The sequence below is a fragment of the Lotus japonicus genome, chromosome 6 (assembly GCF_012489685.1).
Source record: "Lotus japonicus ecotype B-129 chromosome 6, LjGifu_v1.2".
NCBI lineage: Eukaryota > Viridiplantae > Streptophyta > Magnoliopsida > Fabales > Fabaceae > Lotus > Lotus japonicus.
In genome coordinates this window covers 13,618,092-13,633,516 of record NC_080046.1, presented here as the reverse complement: position 1 = coordinate 13,633,516, position 15,425 = coordinate 13,618,092, and the positions used below count along the sequence as shown (strand labels likewise).

The following is a 15,425-nucleotide window of genomic DNA, read 5'->3' as shown; positions in this document are numbered from 1 at the left end:
ATGTATGATTATACGAATGAGGTTGCTTTGAACCAAATTGCGGACCAGATTTATACCCGCAACTCGTCTTAGTGGTGGTAGTTGGTGACATGTTGGTTTTTGGTCGGAGGCTGTTGTTGTATCCTTTAGTGTTGTTTTGTTGCTACTAATCACATATGTCTACTTTGTATCCTTTTGAGCTGTTTTCTGAAAGCTGTGATTAATACATCATTTTATTTTCGAAATAAAAATAACTACAAAGCAATTTCGTGTTATCTTAGGAGAAACCTATATGAGAACAACCCTCTTAACATGTAAGAGGGTTGTTCTCATATAGGTTTCCTTTCAATAATATTTTAGCTTCCTTAAAAACACTTAAAATAATTCAAAAATTTAAATTATTTCATTGTTGATAAAATATTATAAAGAACATGATATTATAACTTATATTGAAAGCTTAGTATTTGGTTTAAAACTTAAAATACTTTAAATTGACTTAATGATTTTTTTTGTATTTATTAAATAAATCATTATTTTTTTAAAGGATAAGATATGATTAAATAATAAAACTAAATCAAATCTTGGGGGCAATACTCTCCTAAGTGAGTATCAATTTTTACAACCACAAGATTTATGATAAATAACATCCTTCCACAACCGAAACCATAACAATAAACCCCAATACAGAGAATACAAATCAACATAACAAGTTCCAACCATAGTTGTTAAAATTACTTCAATGTTAATTATTAAATTTAAGTAATATTCATTAATTATGTAGACAAAGAGAACTCTAATACGAGCAATTTCATACACAAAAAATAACTCTATTACTATTTACTTAGTTGTCTCAACAAAATTATTTTTACATTATATTTCTAATGAAAAACTACTTTTTTATTTATTTAATTGCACTATAATAATTTCATAAAATATTGTAAATAAACTCGTGCAACACATAGGTGGTTATATCTAGTGTATAAGTGACATTGACTTGAACAAGCATTAAAATTAATGCACTAATAAATAATTTTTTTATATAAATAGAATAAAATATTGTCCATAATTAGTGTTTTATCTTTTCCATTTAAATCTATTATGATTGAATTAACAATTTAAAAAAGATAAAACTATTTTTCTACGTAATAAATCAAAAAGTTTCTATACAATTATATTGTTTAGAAATTTTAACAACTATTTTAAAATACTATAATAACCAATATTAAGTAAACTTGGACTCATATTAAATTATATTTTTTACTGAAAAAATATAATAGAAATTAGATCAACAATTAAATAATCTTTGTACTAAGACATCGCTTTTATTTTTTTTAGCGTTTCGCACCGGCTTCCAGCCTTGTTGCTAGATGGAATAGTTGAACCGACTAACCATTTATAAAAACCATGATAACAAAATATCATTATAAATTTAAGCGTTTTAAAACTAGTTGTAAATGTTTAATTTTTGAATATTTAGAGTTTAGTTATCATTTTATCTTTTACTAGAGCTAATTTTTTTGAACGTTACTTGAGCTAATTTTACTCAAATAAGATAACACTATTATAGGTGTCACATATTTTATGTTAATTTTTAATTAAACTAACCGATTAATGAAATTAAGTACCCAAAATTTACACTAGATTGATTCCTTCTAGTGCATTTTTTATTAAGTACTTGATCGAGGAGTAACAAATTTAAATACTTAAATAATAGACATTAAATTTGGTTTATATGTAAACGAAGATTTCATTAAAAATGGAATGATATTTTGCTGTTAAAAAATATAAAATAAAATGAGCCAATAATATGAAAGAGAAAGAAACAGAAAAATCAAACTAGTATTTAATTATAGTTGAATTTATTTAAAAGTCAAATCATGCCATAATACACTAAAGGAAGAAAAACACATATATAAAGACCGATGCCATGTATTTATATGTATGAGTATGGCTTAATTTTTGATATAGGTGGATATTTATGTCATAGAAGTTCCATGCGCCTTGGATTATGCCATTAGAGGAGGAGGTGATGGTGGAACCGTATAACCTAAATAAGACAGGTCATTATTAGTAGTAGAGACTTCAATATTGAAAATATATATACGAAAAAAAAAAATTCAATGATCAACCACACATGTGTTATTACTCTGAGATGAACAATATTCACATAAATACAAGTTACCGAACAATAGGAGTTGAAATCTTACTTCCACACTTGGTTCCAGGAGGGACTGTGCCTCCACAAGTTTTGACCACATAGATAGCTTTCTCGATGCTAATCTGGCTCTGAATCACCGGGGTAATATATTTGCAGAGGCAAGGGATATCAGCAGCTTTTAAGGTCTCACAGCAGGCGTCTGATGGAAGAATTTGTGGCCCCTCTTTTTTAACAAAGGCTTGACATTGAGACACTATGCCACTTAAGCTGCCCTTGCATTCAAGTTGAGCTGAGATGCCTGACACCTTTTCAAAAACTAAGATGGTTGAACTAAGCACCAACATTGCAAAAGCTAGGTGTCTAATTGTCATCATATTGACAATATGTACTCCAATATGAATCTTGATAAGAAATATGATGGAGAAAGTTGTGAAAGCAAGGTAGAATGGAGGAACTATTATATAGAAGAACGATGGGAGGGGAAAATTTTATTAAAAATAAAATCATTAATCACGTTTGCTTATTAATCAAAGTTTATGTATAAATATTAATATAATTAATTACTTAGTTGACATTTTTCCATAAATGTTAGCCCAAAAAATACATTAGTAACAATACTAATAAATTATTAATAAATTGATATTAATTATTATATTAATTAATAATTGTAAAAAATCATATTTTTCATATTTAAATTTAATATTTATTAATTATTAATGAAAACTTAAGAAAAAAATAATAATAATGATAATAATAAGTAAAAATAAAATTGACTTGACTATCACATTAATAACAATATTAATTTGATATTAATAAATTTTTATATTATTCATTCTATTAAGTACTAATTGTAAAAATATTGATTAATTTCCATTATTAATGATAAACATGTGAAAAAATAAATAAATAATAAAAATAATATGTAACAGTAAAGTTGACTTTACCTTCACACTAGAAATTATACCCGTGCGTTGCACGGGTTTATTTATAATATTTTAAAAATTATATATGATTATTATAGTTTTAAGAAATATATAAATATGTTTAATTATAAAATATAATATTTAAATAATAATGGAGGTGAGGCATTTCATTGAGTAGAATTAGAGTTGTCTAAATCTAAATAATTAATATTACTCAAATTTGATAATTGACCTTTTTTAAAAAAGAAACCTTATTGAAACGCAATAAAAATGAGAAAAACTTTCTCATTTATATAATTACATTGGATCACAACAAACTCATATCTGTTGTTCCCTACCACACCCTTGATTTGCCAAAAAGTTTGTCATAGTGTTTTCCTGACTCAATACATGCACCACACCAACACACTGAATTATAGACATCAGATGATCTATATGATTAAATACATGTTCCAATTTCCATGACCTCCTATCTACCATAGACGTACTCACCCAACCACTGAGGAAGAATCACTCTCAACTACCACATTTGAAAATTTAAATTGTTGGAAAAATAACAAAGCATGTAACACTGCTTGAACCTTCGTCAAAAGCCCACAACATTTCAGTTCCTTTTGCAAAGTAACCTAACAAATCTCCTCCTTGATCCCTCAAAATCCCGCCAATACCACTCACCACTGGGTTCCCTTTCAACGCCTCATCTACATTAAACTTCAAAACAGTTTCTAGTTGTGGCTCCCAAAACACTCTTTGTGGCATCTTTTGTTTTCGTGACCATTTAATACGCTCAAAGCCTCTAGCTAGCAAACTGTTCCAAATCATATGAACAATCATTCCACTTCCCCTTGACCCACCAAAACACACAAACCAAGCAATAGTCTCATATATGTTCAAGAGAAACAATATTGTTATTAAACACGCATGCATTTCTCTCTAGTAATTGATATTAAATAATTAGCACTGAAGTAGTCTTAATATTTTATTCATTTAAAAATATAGAAATCATTATGTGAATTTGAAATATATTAAATCAAGTAATAAGTTTTTAATATCATAAATAAGTTATAATGACATATTTTTTTACACTTTATATCCACAATAAAGTAATTTTAACTTTTAAAATTACAACAAGAAATGATTTTATCAGTGTAAAGAATTATTTATTAAATTTAAATTTATTCAACTCTGGTTATAGTTATTTTACTCTGTTATTATTTCTCAAGTCATTTCTACTAATATATAATAAATAAAAAATTATATTTGAAGAATTTTTTCAACGAATACACACATATTATAGTTAATGGTAAATACTCATAGAGCGACTTTTTATTTAAAGACTACTTTTTCTTAATTATTTTTAATAAATATTATTTTATTATAATTAATTTTAACTCTCAGTATTTTTTGTATAAAAAATATTACTTGGTTCTATTTTAATTTTCTTCCCTTCAATTTATGATTGATAATTAATATTCTAACATTTTTTAATTAATATTGAATAAACCATTTTTTTATAAGCAACTGCAATTTATAATTAATAGTTAATACAACTAATACAAACATGAGTATCTTATTATCTAATGTATTTTATATTTTTACTATTTAATATATAATACTTTCATATATATGATTTAATGTAGTTTTTTTTTATAGTTGATGAATTATTTTCTGAAATGAAGAAATAATAAATGAGTAATGTAAAAAACAAATTCAAAATTTAGTTTATAATTTTATTATTTAGTATAGGTAGCTAAATAGTCTCTAGTTAATTTCTTTCAGTTTTCAATATTTATATTTAATGTATTTAATAAAAATATTATTACATAATTTAATCAAAGGTTACATCATATTGGCATGTGTAAAGTCAAAAATCATAAAAATTGAAATATTTCAAAAGTTACATTATATTGAAAGTTGAATAGAAATTTAATTTGTTTAACTTCATTGTTTAATGCTTTTATTACATATAGCTCAAGTGAGCTTTACATATATATATAGATTCATCACAATATTAAATAGTTATTAACCATTTATATTAATTATTATATTAATTACTAATTGTACAACTTTTTTCAATTCTCATTATTTTTTTAGAAAATGATATATTTCTCATTATTAACAACAACTTGAGAAAAAAATTAATAATTTTTTTATAAAATAGCAGAAGAAACTTTATTAAAAGAAAAGATGCATGAGAACAACCCTCTCATGTACTAGGGAAACTTAAAACATACAAAATCAACCCCGTGAGGATCACCTTAGAGATCATACCTCATTAAAATCTTCCTAAGAAAAACCCATTTAGGATAAAAACCTAGTGAAGTTAATAATAATAATAATATGTAAAATTAAAATTGACTTGTCATTCAGATTAACAACAATATCGAGCCCTAGCCTTTCAAATACCTTCTTTGTAATGTTGTTATTGACCCTAATCGTCACCACAATAAGGTCATTGTCATGGGGCGTGACGTGTGCGAAGTCTTGCGGAATAAAAGCAATGGGCCATGATTCACCCAACATTCCCTTGAATAATTTGTGTGCACGGAATTGATTGCCGCTATATACCTTTTTCTGGCCTTGCTAGATAATCGTCCACCTCCAAATCCACCTGAAATGGACCCTTGCCCGTTAGTGCTGCAGTTGTTTGAGCCGCCTGCGTTTGGGCCGCCAGGGCTGGCTTAGTAATAACAAAGTTGGGTAAGTGACCCGCCTTTATCAAATGTTTTATCCCTTTTCGCAAAGTCCAACAATTATCAGCGGTATGACCAATAGCTGTTTGGAAGTCACACCACTTATTTGTGTTGAGATTCGCTGGAGGCCGCCGAGGAGGCCTTGGGTATTGTACAACATTTGTTTGTCCAACGGCGCGCAAAATAGTACTTAATGGAGCGTTCAATTATTATTGTTGTAACGTAGTGGGCGCTCTTGGTGCTTGAGAAACTTGTGGCGGCGGTGCAGCTGGGGCGTTTATGTGCCACATTCAACTTTGTGGTCCCTGCCTTTGTTGTTAAGGTGCGACCCTTGGTTGGCGCGACTTTTGAACTGGTCTGGAATCTTTGGGCGCACATTGTTGTTCACTTGGGGTGGCAGAATTTGTACTTGACTCAAAATCCTTACGCCATTCCTCCCTTTCTTTTTTTAACTGATCATCTTGATCCACCAAGATAAACTCATGAACTCTGGCACGTAGCTCGGACATATCCTGTGCCAGTCTTCGTGTTAAATCGCTATTCAAAGATCTCGCATGCATACCATGTTTGAACGCTGTCACATAGACCAGCAGATTGGCGTCCTCCAACTAGACTGAAATTTTACTGAAGCGCACCATGTATGTTTTTATCCTTTCACCTTGTTGCTGGCGAACATTAAACACGTCTGCAATGGTCGCCTTTTGTGGTTGGTAGGCAGAAAATTGAGTCTGATACTTAGTAGACAAGTCCGTAAAGTTACGAACAACATAAGGCGGTTGTTTGATGAACCATGTCATATTTGTGCCTTTGAATGTTGAAGGAAATAAGCGACACTTGACAGAGTCAGTGGCCCCGCCTTTAACCATTTTTGTATTGAAATACCTCAAATAGTCACCGGGTCTGAGTCACATGAATACATATCTAAAGTTAAAGTCTGCAAATGCTCTGGAATCTCCACCGCTGGTGCAAATGGTTGGAATTCCACAACATTCTCCGCTTCAACGTGTCGCCCATGGCGAAAATCACGCATCTGGTTCAAATGCTCCACCTGGGCCTTCAAATGCTTGTTTTGGCGCTGGACCGCATATATAGAGTTCAGTACCTGTTTCAGATCTGCCGGAGTAACACCTCGCATTGGATCTGAAACTCCATGTGGTACCTTCGCTTGTTACCGGCCTAGATTCGGTCCTTTCGGTGTCAGAATTCCTGCCCCAAGACCCAGTTCTAGACTAACTGGCTGATCTGGGTTGATTATTGAGGTTGGATCTAACACCGGGGTTGCCTGAGACCGTGCCACATGCGACAGAACCGCCTCAGAGGAAGCCTCCTACTCCATCTGAGGGTTAGACTGAAAAGCCTGAACTGAGATCTGATCGGCATTCCGACCGCCGCCTCTCCGGCGCGGTGCACGACGACTGAGTCCAAATCTGGTCTCCATCAATTGTAACCCTAACCTCTTAGTGTCATTGGTAAAACACCTGATTCAGAGTCACAAACGACGTCAATGTTCCGTACTAGAGGTCTACAAGGTATGTGAGAATATTCTAGTAAAGCCTAGCAGAGCACAAAAGTACTATTTCATTAAGTGAGTAAAAAAGCTACTAGTAAAATGGAGGAGCCACTTTTATAGTGGGTGGATCCCCTTCTAGAAGACTAGAGGAGTCACGAAGTGTGGTTAGCACTCTTGCTTGTTGAAGCTTTTGTCGATGGATCAACGTTCACCTTAGGGAAACGATAGAGACATTGAACATTAGTTAGACACATATCCTGATGAGGACGAATCGTTGTTTGGCTAACCATATTGCATCATGCATTCATGCTTTAAGTTTGAGACAGTCGAAAGGTCGGGCTTCACGAAGGTCGAGACGGTCGAAAGAACAAGCCTTCACTGAAGAATACAGAGAGTGGTTCTTCAGCATAGTAGGCAGAATTGTTAAACCAGGAGGGTTAAGACCGATCTGACTGTGCCTAGGTGGTAAGCGGCACCTGAGTAGAATGGTTAAACCATGAGGGTTAGGATCGATCTGACTATGCCTAGGTGGTAAGCGACACCCTAGAAGAATAGTTAAACACTGGACTGATGTTAGGACAGACTCGATGGTGCCCAACCTATTTTTCGGAGTATTTTTTTAGCATATAGTTGAATCGTAGGGCAATTGCATATCATCATACCATGCACCTAACTATATATGATGATGTGTTGCTATTGAGATTATGACCTATGAACTGATAACATGATATGAATTTATGAATTTGCTTATGATGCAACATGCTATATATATACCTACATCTCTTCATCTCTTGATGTGCTATTTGTATTATACTATATTCTATGAGTTGACCCTCGCACTGCCTTGTTTGTGTTTGGGCGGTCGACAAACTGCCAGATGGTTGACAACCGGTTCGTGATGGTTCGCCGTTTGGGTAGATCCGGAGCGGAATGATTACTACTAAGCCTTCCGACAAGGACCCGGACTCCATGAGTGAGGTGGATGAGGGTCGATGAGATTGGATTAGGGTATGGTGGATAGAGCCTCATGTTATGAGGTGTTTGATATTCTAGCCAGTTGTGACTGTATTTTGGGACAAGGTAGGTCCCCAACACATTACGTTTTGTGTAGTTCTCCGTAGTTGGGAATTATATGGAGTAGTCGAACGTAGAGGTCTAGAGGAGGCCATTTTGGGGGCTATTTCCTTCCTTCACTTGTAAAATATTTGAAACTAATAAGTGTTTTCTGAAATCTTGTAAACTATTGCCTTCGGGCTTATATTTCAGGTACCCGGGGTTGTAAATATTATGTTAAGTCTTAAATTGCATATGTTGAAAAATTTTATCATGAAAAGGAAAAGAAAATGAAAAAATTTACTTGCATATTCCACATTTACTTTAAATTGGGTTACTATTGTGACCCCTGAAAGTCTGGGTGTTACATCTGTATGAACAACACTCATGATTGTCATCAATTCATATCAATATGCTTGAAGATGCATGAAAAATAATACTAGTTATGCCTAGAAAGAGGCAGAGATAAAAGAATACTCGTTGAGCCTAAAGAGATTTGTTTTTTTTTCCTGGAAAGACATGACAAAGAATATTTGTTTTTTTTTTGAAACATGACAAAGAATATTTGTTATGCCTCAAGAATCTGTGTTAAACAATATATTTTATGAACAAGTAAAGATAACTTTATGTCTGTCTAGTCCTTTTCGGTGCTCACTAGGGTAGACAACTTTAAAATTGGTCCACGGTGGACCAAAGGGCAATGTTGACCTTTCCTATTCCCTTTACCTTTCCCTGAACACAAGGAGCAATTGTTGTACATCCAAACTTCTCCATTTCCACCGTAAACCCAGTTCCCTCTGTCGCTCGACCCTCATTCCGCCGCCGCCTTCAGATTCTCTGATTTCAACTCCGACGACTGGATGGACACTGTAATGGCCAGCACCGACTCAACAACCGACCCACCACCTCCTGATTTCGCTCTTAGCCTGTTTTCCTCTTGCCCGATCCGCCTCTCACCTCCCTCAGATCTCAACCGGGTCACCTTTTCCCCATTGTTTTATTTAAAAACGTTTATCAGAGTTTAAAAACATATCAAGGGAGTATTACACTTCTTCACGAAAACTCATTAAAATTAACACTGATTGTGTTTGAAAATTTATAAGTTCATATGTTTTCCAAAGAATGAATTATTTCTGCCAATAAAATTTCTAAACCAGCCAGATATCCTAAGATGCATAAAATCACTTATTTAAATAGGTTTATCTTCCTTGATATTCCAATAAAATTCATCATACTCAAAACTGAATTTCATAGGCACTTCGGCCATCAACGGTACGACATCGCCATAATTTAGAAAATTATTCAACAACTTCCATAAAGAGAGGTTATAAAATCCTCTCAACAGAAGTGTAAAAGTAACGTAAAATATCTACCAAGTGTTACATTACAGAGCAAGACACTTATTTTATAATAATAATAATATTATTAACATAAGCTAAGACTCTCCGAAGCTACTCCTCATGAGCCACATCTCTACCTCCAGTACCTGAGCGATGTCGCATAGAACATCATTCCAACAGAAGGGTAAGAACTTACATGGTATAAAATATAGCATAACAAAGAGCAAGTAAACAATTCAGATTTTGCTTTATAAACTCTTCGCCTTTTCTTTAAAATCTGAGTGATTATAATATTTGCTCTCAAGACAGTTTCATAATTCTTATTGTTGTTTCAGAAAATTATAAGTTTTAAGAAGAATAATAATTCGACTTTACCACAACAGCAAAATAATTCACTAACAATTCACCAAACACATAAAACCACTGAAAACGTGAAACTTACATTTGTGCCATTCAACAATTCAACTCTGAAACCCTTATTTTTCTAATTGCTAATAATTACATTTGTGCCATTAATGAGAGAACACAAAACAAGTTGTTCTCCGTGTTTTCTCCCTTAAAAAACAGAAATTAGAAAATAAAAAAACAAAAACAACTTTTTTCTGTTCTGATTTTTCTGTTTTAAAAACAAAAAAATAGGAAACAGTTTTTAAATTAATTTTCAAAAAACAGTTTAATCAAACATGTTTTTTTGCTTTTTAATTTTATAAAACAGAAAACTGTTTTTAAAAACAGAAATCAAACATGCCCTTAGCGGTATCACCGCGTCCACTCCAGACAGTTAACCACCAATGAAGTCCACTCCAGACTTCCAGAACCACTCCAGTTCTGGGACAAACCTCAGTTTTCCGATGAAAACCGACACGTTGCCTCTTGACTAAATGAAGTGTATTTCGTGCAAAAACTCATAAATTAAAACATGCAAATTGAGACTACTTCAGCCCCTAATATATAACATATTTTCTCACCAAATTTCATAACGGAAATCACACCAAAATTGCACAAAATAACACTTCAATATAATTATTAAATCATTCACTATTCCACCAACATACAGGAAACACAAAATCATCAAATGTCTCACATCAATTACCAGAATCAGTTTCAGAATCAATCCCAGAAATAAGCAGAAACATAACAAACTTGCATATAATTCTGGTACTAAATGAGCAGTCCAAAAATTATGAAAATTTTACCAAACATAGCCTTATACGTTAGCTTTCATATAAAATTGGTTTCACCCAATTTGGAATTCTGTAGAGAGAGCTATGCTCTCTACAGCACAGACTGTTAGGGTGTCTGCAAGCAGAAATAGAGTTAACTTGCAGATAATTCTGGTATTCAACCAGCAACCCAAAAATTACGAAAATATTACCCAATATAACCCTATTAGTTAGTTTTCATACAAAATTGGTTTCACTCAATTCGGAATTCTGTAGAGAGAGTTATGCTCTCTATAGCACAGGCTGCTAGGGTGTCTGCGGGCAGAAACAGAGTGAACTTGCAGATAATTATGGTACTGAACCAGCAACCCAAAAATTATGACAATTTTACCCAACATAACGTTATGAGTTAGCTTTCATACAAAATTGGTTTCACTCAATTCGGAATTCTGTAGAGAGAGTTATGCTCTCTACAACACAGACTGTTAGGGCATCTGCGGGCAGAACCCAAATTTTCCCAGAACCTCAATTTCGCCCAAAATCAATTTTGCCCACCACAATTTAACACTCAACACAGTATCTCAGTTCTGAATTTTCAAAGAAGTTGGGGGTTCCTTCATGTTAAACTCAACCTCTGTTATACTACAATTATACAAGGTAAATTCAAACTCTTACCTTATATGACACCGGTACAAAGCCTCCTAGACTCTTTTCTTCTTGGAGATCAAATTCTAGATTTTCTTCTCTTTTCTCCTCTCCTTGCTTTTCACGTGTTCTCTGCTAACTTCTCCAATTCTCTAATTCGGATGTGATTTCTTCACTCACAAATATTGTTGAAATCTCTCTCTTTTGGTGCCTAAAAGTCAGTAATATTCCACCATTGGAGCGTCTCCCATTCCTTAAGTCGCTCAAATTAGATTCAGTTGATGGACTGGAACACATATATTTGGAAGAGGGTTTTCCTGGTGGAACATTCTTCCCGTCTTTGGAGAGACTCACTCTTAGCAGATGTCGCCAACTCAAGGGATGGTGCAAGATGGGAGGTGATTTTGATAATGTTAACTATTCACATCAACTCTCCTTGACCTCATTTCCCCGTCTTTCTCATTTATCAATTGAGTACTGTTGGAAGTTGATTTGCATGCCTACTTTTCCATACCTTGACAAGAGGTTGATATTAAGGAAATGTACTGGGGAGCCACTAGAAGCAACACCAAACATGGCAGCAGCAGCATCAAGATTTTCAATTGACTTCACCCCGCTTTCCAACCTCAAATTCTTGCGCATTGAAGCAGGAGACCTTCTGACAGAACTCTTGAAAAATTTTACTTCTCTCCAGCATCTTGAAGTTCATGGTGTTTCAAGTCAAGCATGGCAATTGGCAGGAAATAGAAATTTGCTTTAAGGATGACCTCTACCATTTTCCTTCTCTCAAAAATATTGTCATATATGATTCTCCAGGCCTCGAGGCCTTACCTGATTGGATATGCAACCTCTCATCACTCCAGCACATCAATCTTGAAGATTGTAGTAGTTTGAGATCTCTGCCTGAAGAAATGCCTCATCTTACCAACTTACAAACCCCGGAAATCATTCATCCTGACAACAGATTAATTGAAGAATGTGAGAATGAAGCAAGCACAACAAGACACAAAATTGCTCATATCCCAAAGATAATCTTGCAAGAATCGTACCCGTATCCTCTAAGAACACCTGCTCATTTTCTTTAGGTTTTTATTCTTTGATTTTTCAAATGGCTTTGAATATTTCTAACTTCCAAAATGCTTTTCTTCCTGCTGTTCATTTCATTGTGTGCCTTCTACTTCCTGGTCCGGCTCCTCCCACTCACTTTTGAGAGGGTAAAGTAAGTATTACAACTCTTGATTGAGTTATTTTATTGACTTTATTAGAGTAGGTAATTTCTATTGATAGTCATGATGCTTACTTTACTCACTTTAGAGGAGCCAAATCCCTACTTCTTGTATCTAAAATTACCTTTATTTTTTTTTTCCATGCTTTCTTGTATGAAATTTTAATTTGAATATATTTAATTTGTAAACGTTTAATTTGTATTGCTTCATGTACTTGTGGCCTGTAGGTTTTGTTTTATAACTGAGCATTTGACATTGGATTTTGATCAGCTAGCCAGCAATGTGGGGGCCTGCTACTGACATGCCCAAAAAATTTGAATTTTTTGTTAATAAATATTATTATACACTATCATATTTATGACATACAAAGTTTTTTCTGTAGTACTGAGGTAACACACATATATATAATTCGATGTTTGGACCTTTAACACAAACTTCTAGCTCTACCACTATCCTTAGCGATAGTGATGATGAATTGCGTTGGTACTAGAGAATCTGTAAGGAGTTATTGCAAAGCAAGAAATTGCAGGTGTGGTGCGAGATTTGATCATGATTCCCCATCCAAAGAACAAGGCACAGCAGTGTTATGCATTCTCAGCTTCAACAGCTTCTGGAGATGCAGGGCACAGAATTGAAGCAGGCCAATCATCTCATTCCAGTTCTAAAGTGGCAGGTTACTTTTCTCACTGGTTAGCATACACCCTTGCTTGTATAGCAGAAATTATGAATTCATTGTCATTTGTGAGGCTAAGGCATACTTCTGAGATGAACATATCGCAATACACATATGATTATGCATTTCCCTTGTAACTATCAGAAACTGAAACTTCAGGAAATATATTATTATTATCATTACATATTAGGATCTATATCTATTGTTTATTCATTTATTTATATTTCATTTGGTTGATAGGTCAAGGCTCATTCAGCAAAAGCAGGCTTCCAAGAAAACAATCGGAAGTACTTCTCTATGAACACCAGTACATATGCCCAGGAAGATGTTACAAACTATTGGGTAAGCTTGCAATTAGAAAATAATTGAAAATTGTAATTATATAGAGGATTTCGGATCATGGAAACCAATCCAAATCTCTAATGAAGAACCATGGAAAATGTCCACGAGTTATTTTTAAGTGATTGTATGATTTTAGAACCTGATAAATATTTTGGTCAATCTGCTCAGCAAGTCATGCAGGAATTCAGCTCTGAGCTCAAAGATCTAAATACCTGCTTAACACTCCCTGCAATGCCAAGTCAAAATCCAGGGTAACTTTTTAGTACAGATTTGGACATTGTTTTCCTCATACTGTTGCTTCTAATTGTCATATTGCCAGTATCATTATGCAATATGTGGAAATTTTTTATCTTTTATTTTTGCGTATGACTGGATAACGTTCTGACACTAGAATTTCTCATGTATTATAAATTAGAAATTTTGCTTTAGACATATATTTCAATGTTTTGGTTGTTATAATACCTCATACTATTCTTGTCCTCACACATGAACAGATTTCTCAGAGAGATGAATGGACAATATTTAGTGATACACTGATACACCTGTCGCAAAACTTATGGGGTTGGCAATTGGCAATACAGTATAGCTGAAACCCTTTGCTATATATGTGTTGAAAATATTGATATAGCTGTTGAAATTTGGTCAAGGAGCCTGTCAAATAAGCATGAGGACTGAGGGGAAATCATATGCTTACCTTCTTCAGATAAGAGTAAGATTGATACATCTGTGACAGAAGATACAAGTCTTGAACTATTACATTGCATTTTGCTGTTAGTCATTTATCCAATTTCCTTTTGGTTTTAAGTTTTGTTAATTTGATTATGCCAGTGCACCAAAGGCCTATTGCCACAACATGACTAGGCTTTTCAACGAGACATCAGAAGCAGAGGTAGAATGTTTGGGTTGTTTGCGAAGTTGAATTGCGGAGACATCCAAAAATGCTGCTCATAATCTCCTTTAGCTTTGCCAGGTGCTAGACATGGTGATTTTGGCCCTCCCTACAAATTCAGGTAAGCATTGAGATTGCATATTCTAGTATTTAACTAATTGTGTCAATAACACATCAAACTGACCAATGTAACTGCTTCACTTGTATCACAGGTTCTTCTTGCCACTACTGAATGGGATGTATGGTAGTCCTGGTTAAGTTCACCAAAGCAAATGGTCAAATTTTGAAGGGCTACTATAGCAATGAAGACTCAGTATATCCCCATTCTTGTGTAGTATGTACTAGTTAATAAGAGGGATAATACATATCAGGTGTCTTGATTAAAAGTGTGAAAGTATGTATTAAGAGTGTTAGAATAATTTCACAAGAAAAAGGCAGAGTGTGAGATCTTCTTTTGGGAAATTTCCATGTGATTAGCATTTTGAAGTGGTAATTGCTAAATGCTAATCCTCTCATATATAGTCATCAATGTACACAAGACTAGTGTCATCTCTGGATTGCAGATGTTGTGTCTTGACTTCATGCGCTCCTACAATTTCTTGCACTGTCTGAAGCTTTCATATCTAGTGTTATTAAGAGCAGTTAATGAAGGGAGTTTTCAGAAACAATAAGAAATTAAGTGAATGTAAACCCTACTGAATAAGATAAAGTGCGGCTTGTGATTCCCCTCTTTAATTTTTGTGTGGTGTATTTCCTAATCGATTTTCATTATTGTTTCATTATGAAAAAGGTTCTATTCCTGTAATAATAATGAATTCGGGGTACGTGATT

General features: G+C 33.7%; 1 protein-coding gene and 1 long non-coding RNA gene across 3 annotated transcripts; one reads left to right on the top strand and one right to left on the bottom strand.

Moving 5' to 3' along the window:
- Window positions 1-1,864: 1,864 nt before the first annotated feature.
- On the bottom strand, window positions 1,865-2,526 carry LOC130722046 (putative lipid-transfer protein DIR1). The gene is made up of 2 exons (XM_057572636.1): window positions 2,187-2,526; window positions 1,865-2,026 (listed from the first exon to the last, which is right to left on the bottom strand). Exons 1-2 carry the CDS (start codon window positions 2,509-2,511, stop codon window positions 1,986-1,988), a joined length of 366 nt encoding a protein of 121 aa, XP_057428619.1. The 5' UTR covers window positions 2,512-2,526; the 3' UTR covers window positions 1,865-1,985.
- An 8,898-nt stretch (window positions 2,527-11,424) lies between these two features.
- LOC130723817 (uncharacterized) lies at window positions 11,425-15,132 on the top strand. 2 transcript variants are annotated; one of them, XR_009014357.1, is made up of 7 exons: window positions 11,425-12,515; window positions 13,132-13,379; window positions 13,604-13,705; window positions 13,874-13,956; window positions 14,200-14,414; window positions 14,534-14,715; window positions 14,807-15,132. It is a non-coding gene; the product is annotated as an uncharacterized LOC130723817 (long non-coding RNA). The 2 variants fall into 2 exon arrangements; XR_009014356.1 differs by having other exon boundaries at window positions 11,427-12,515; window positions 13,132-13,363.
- Window positions 15,133-15,425: the final 293 nt, after the last annotated feature.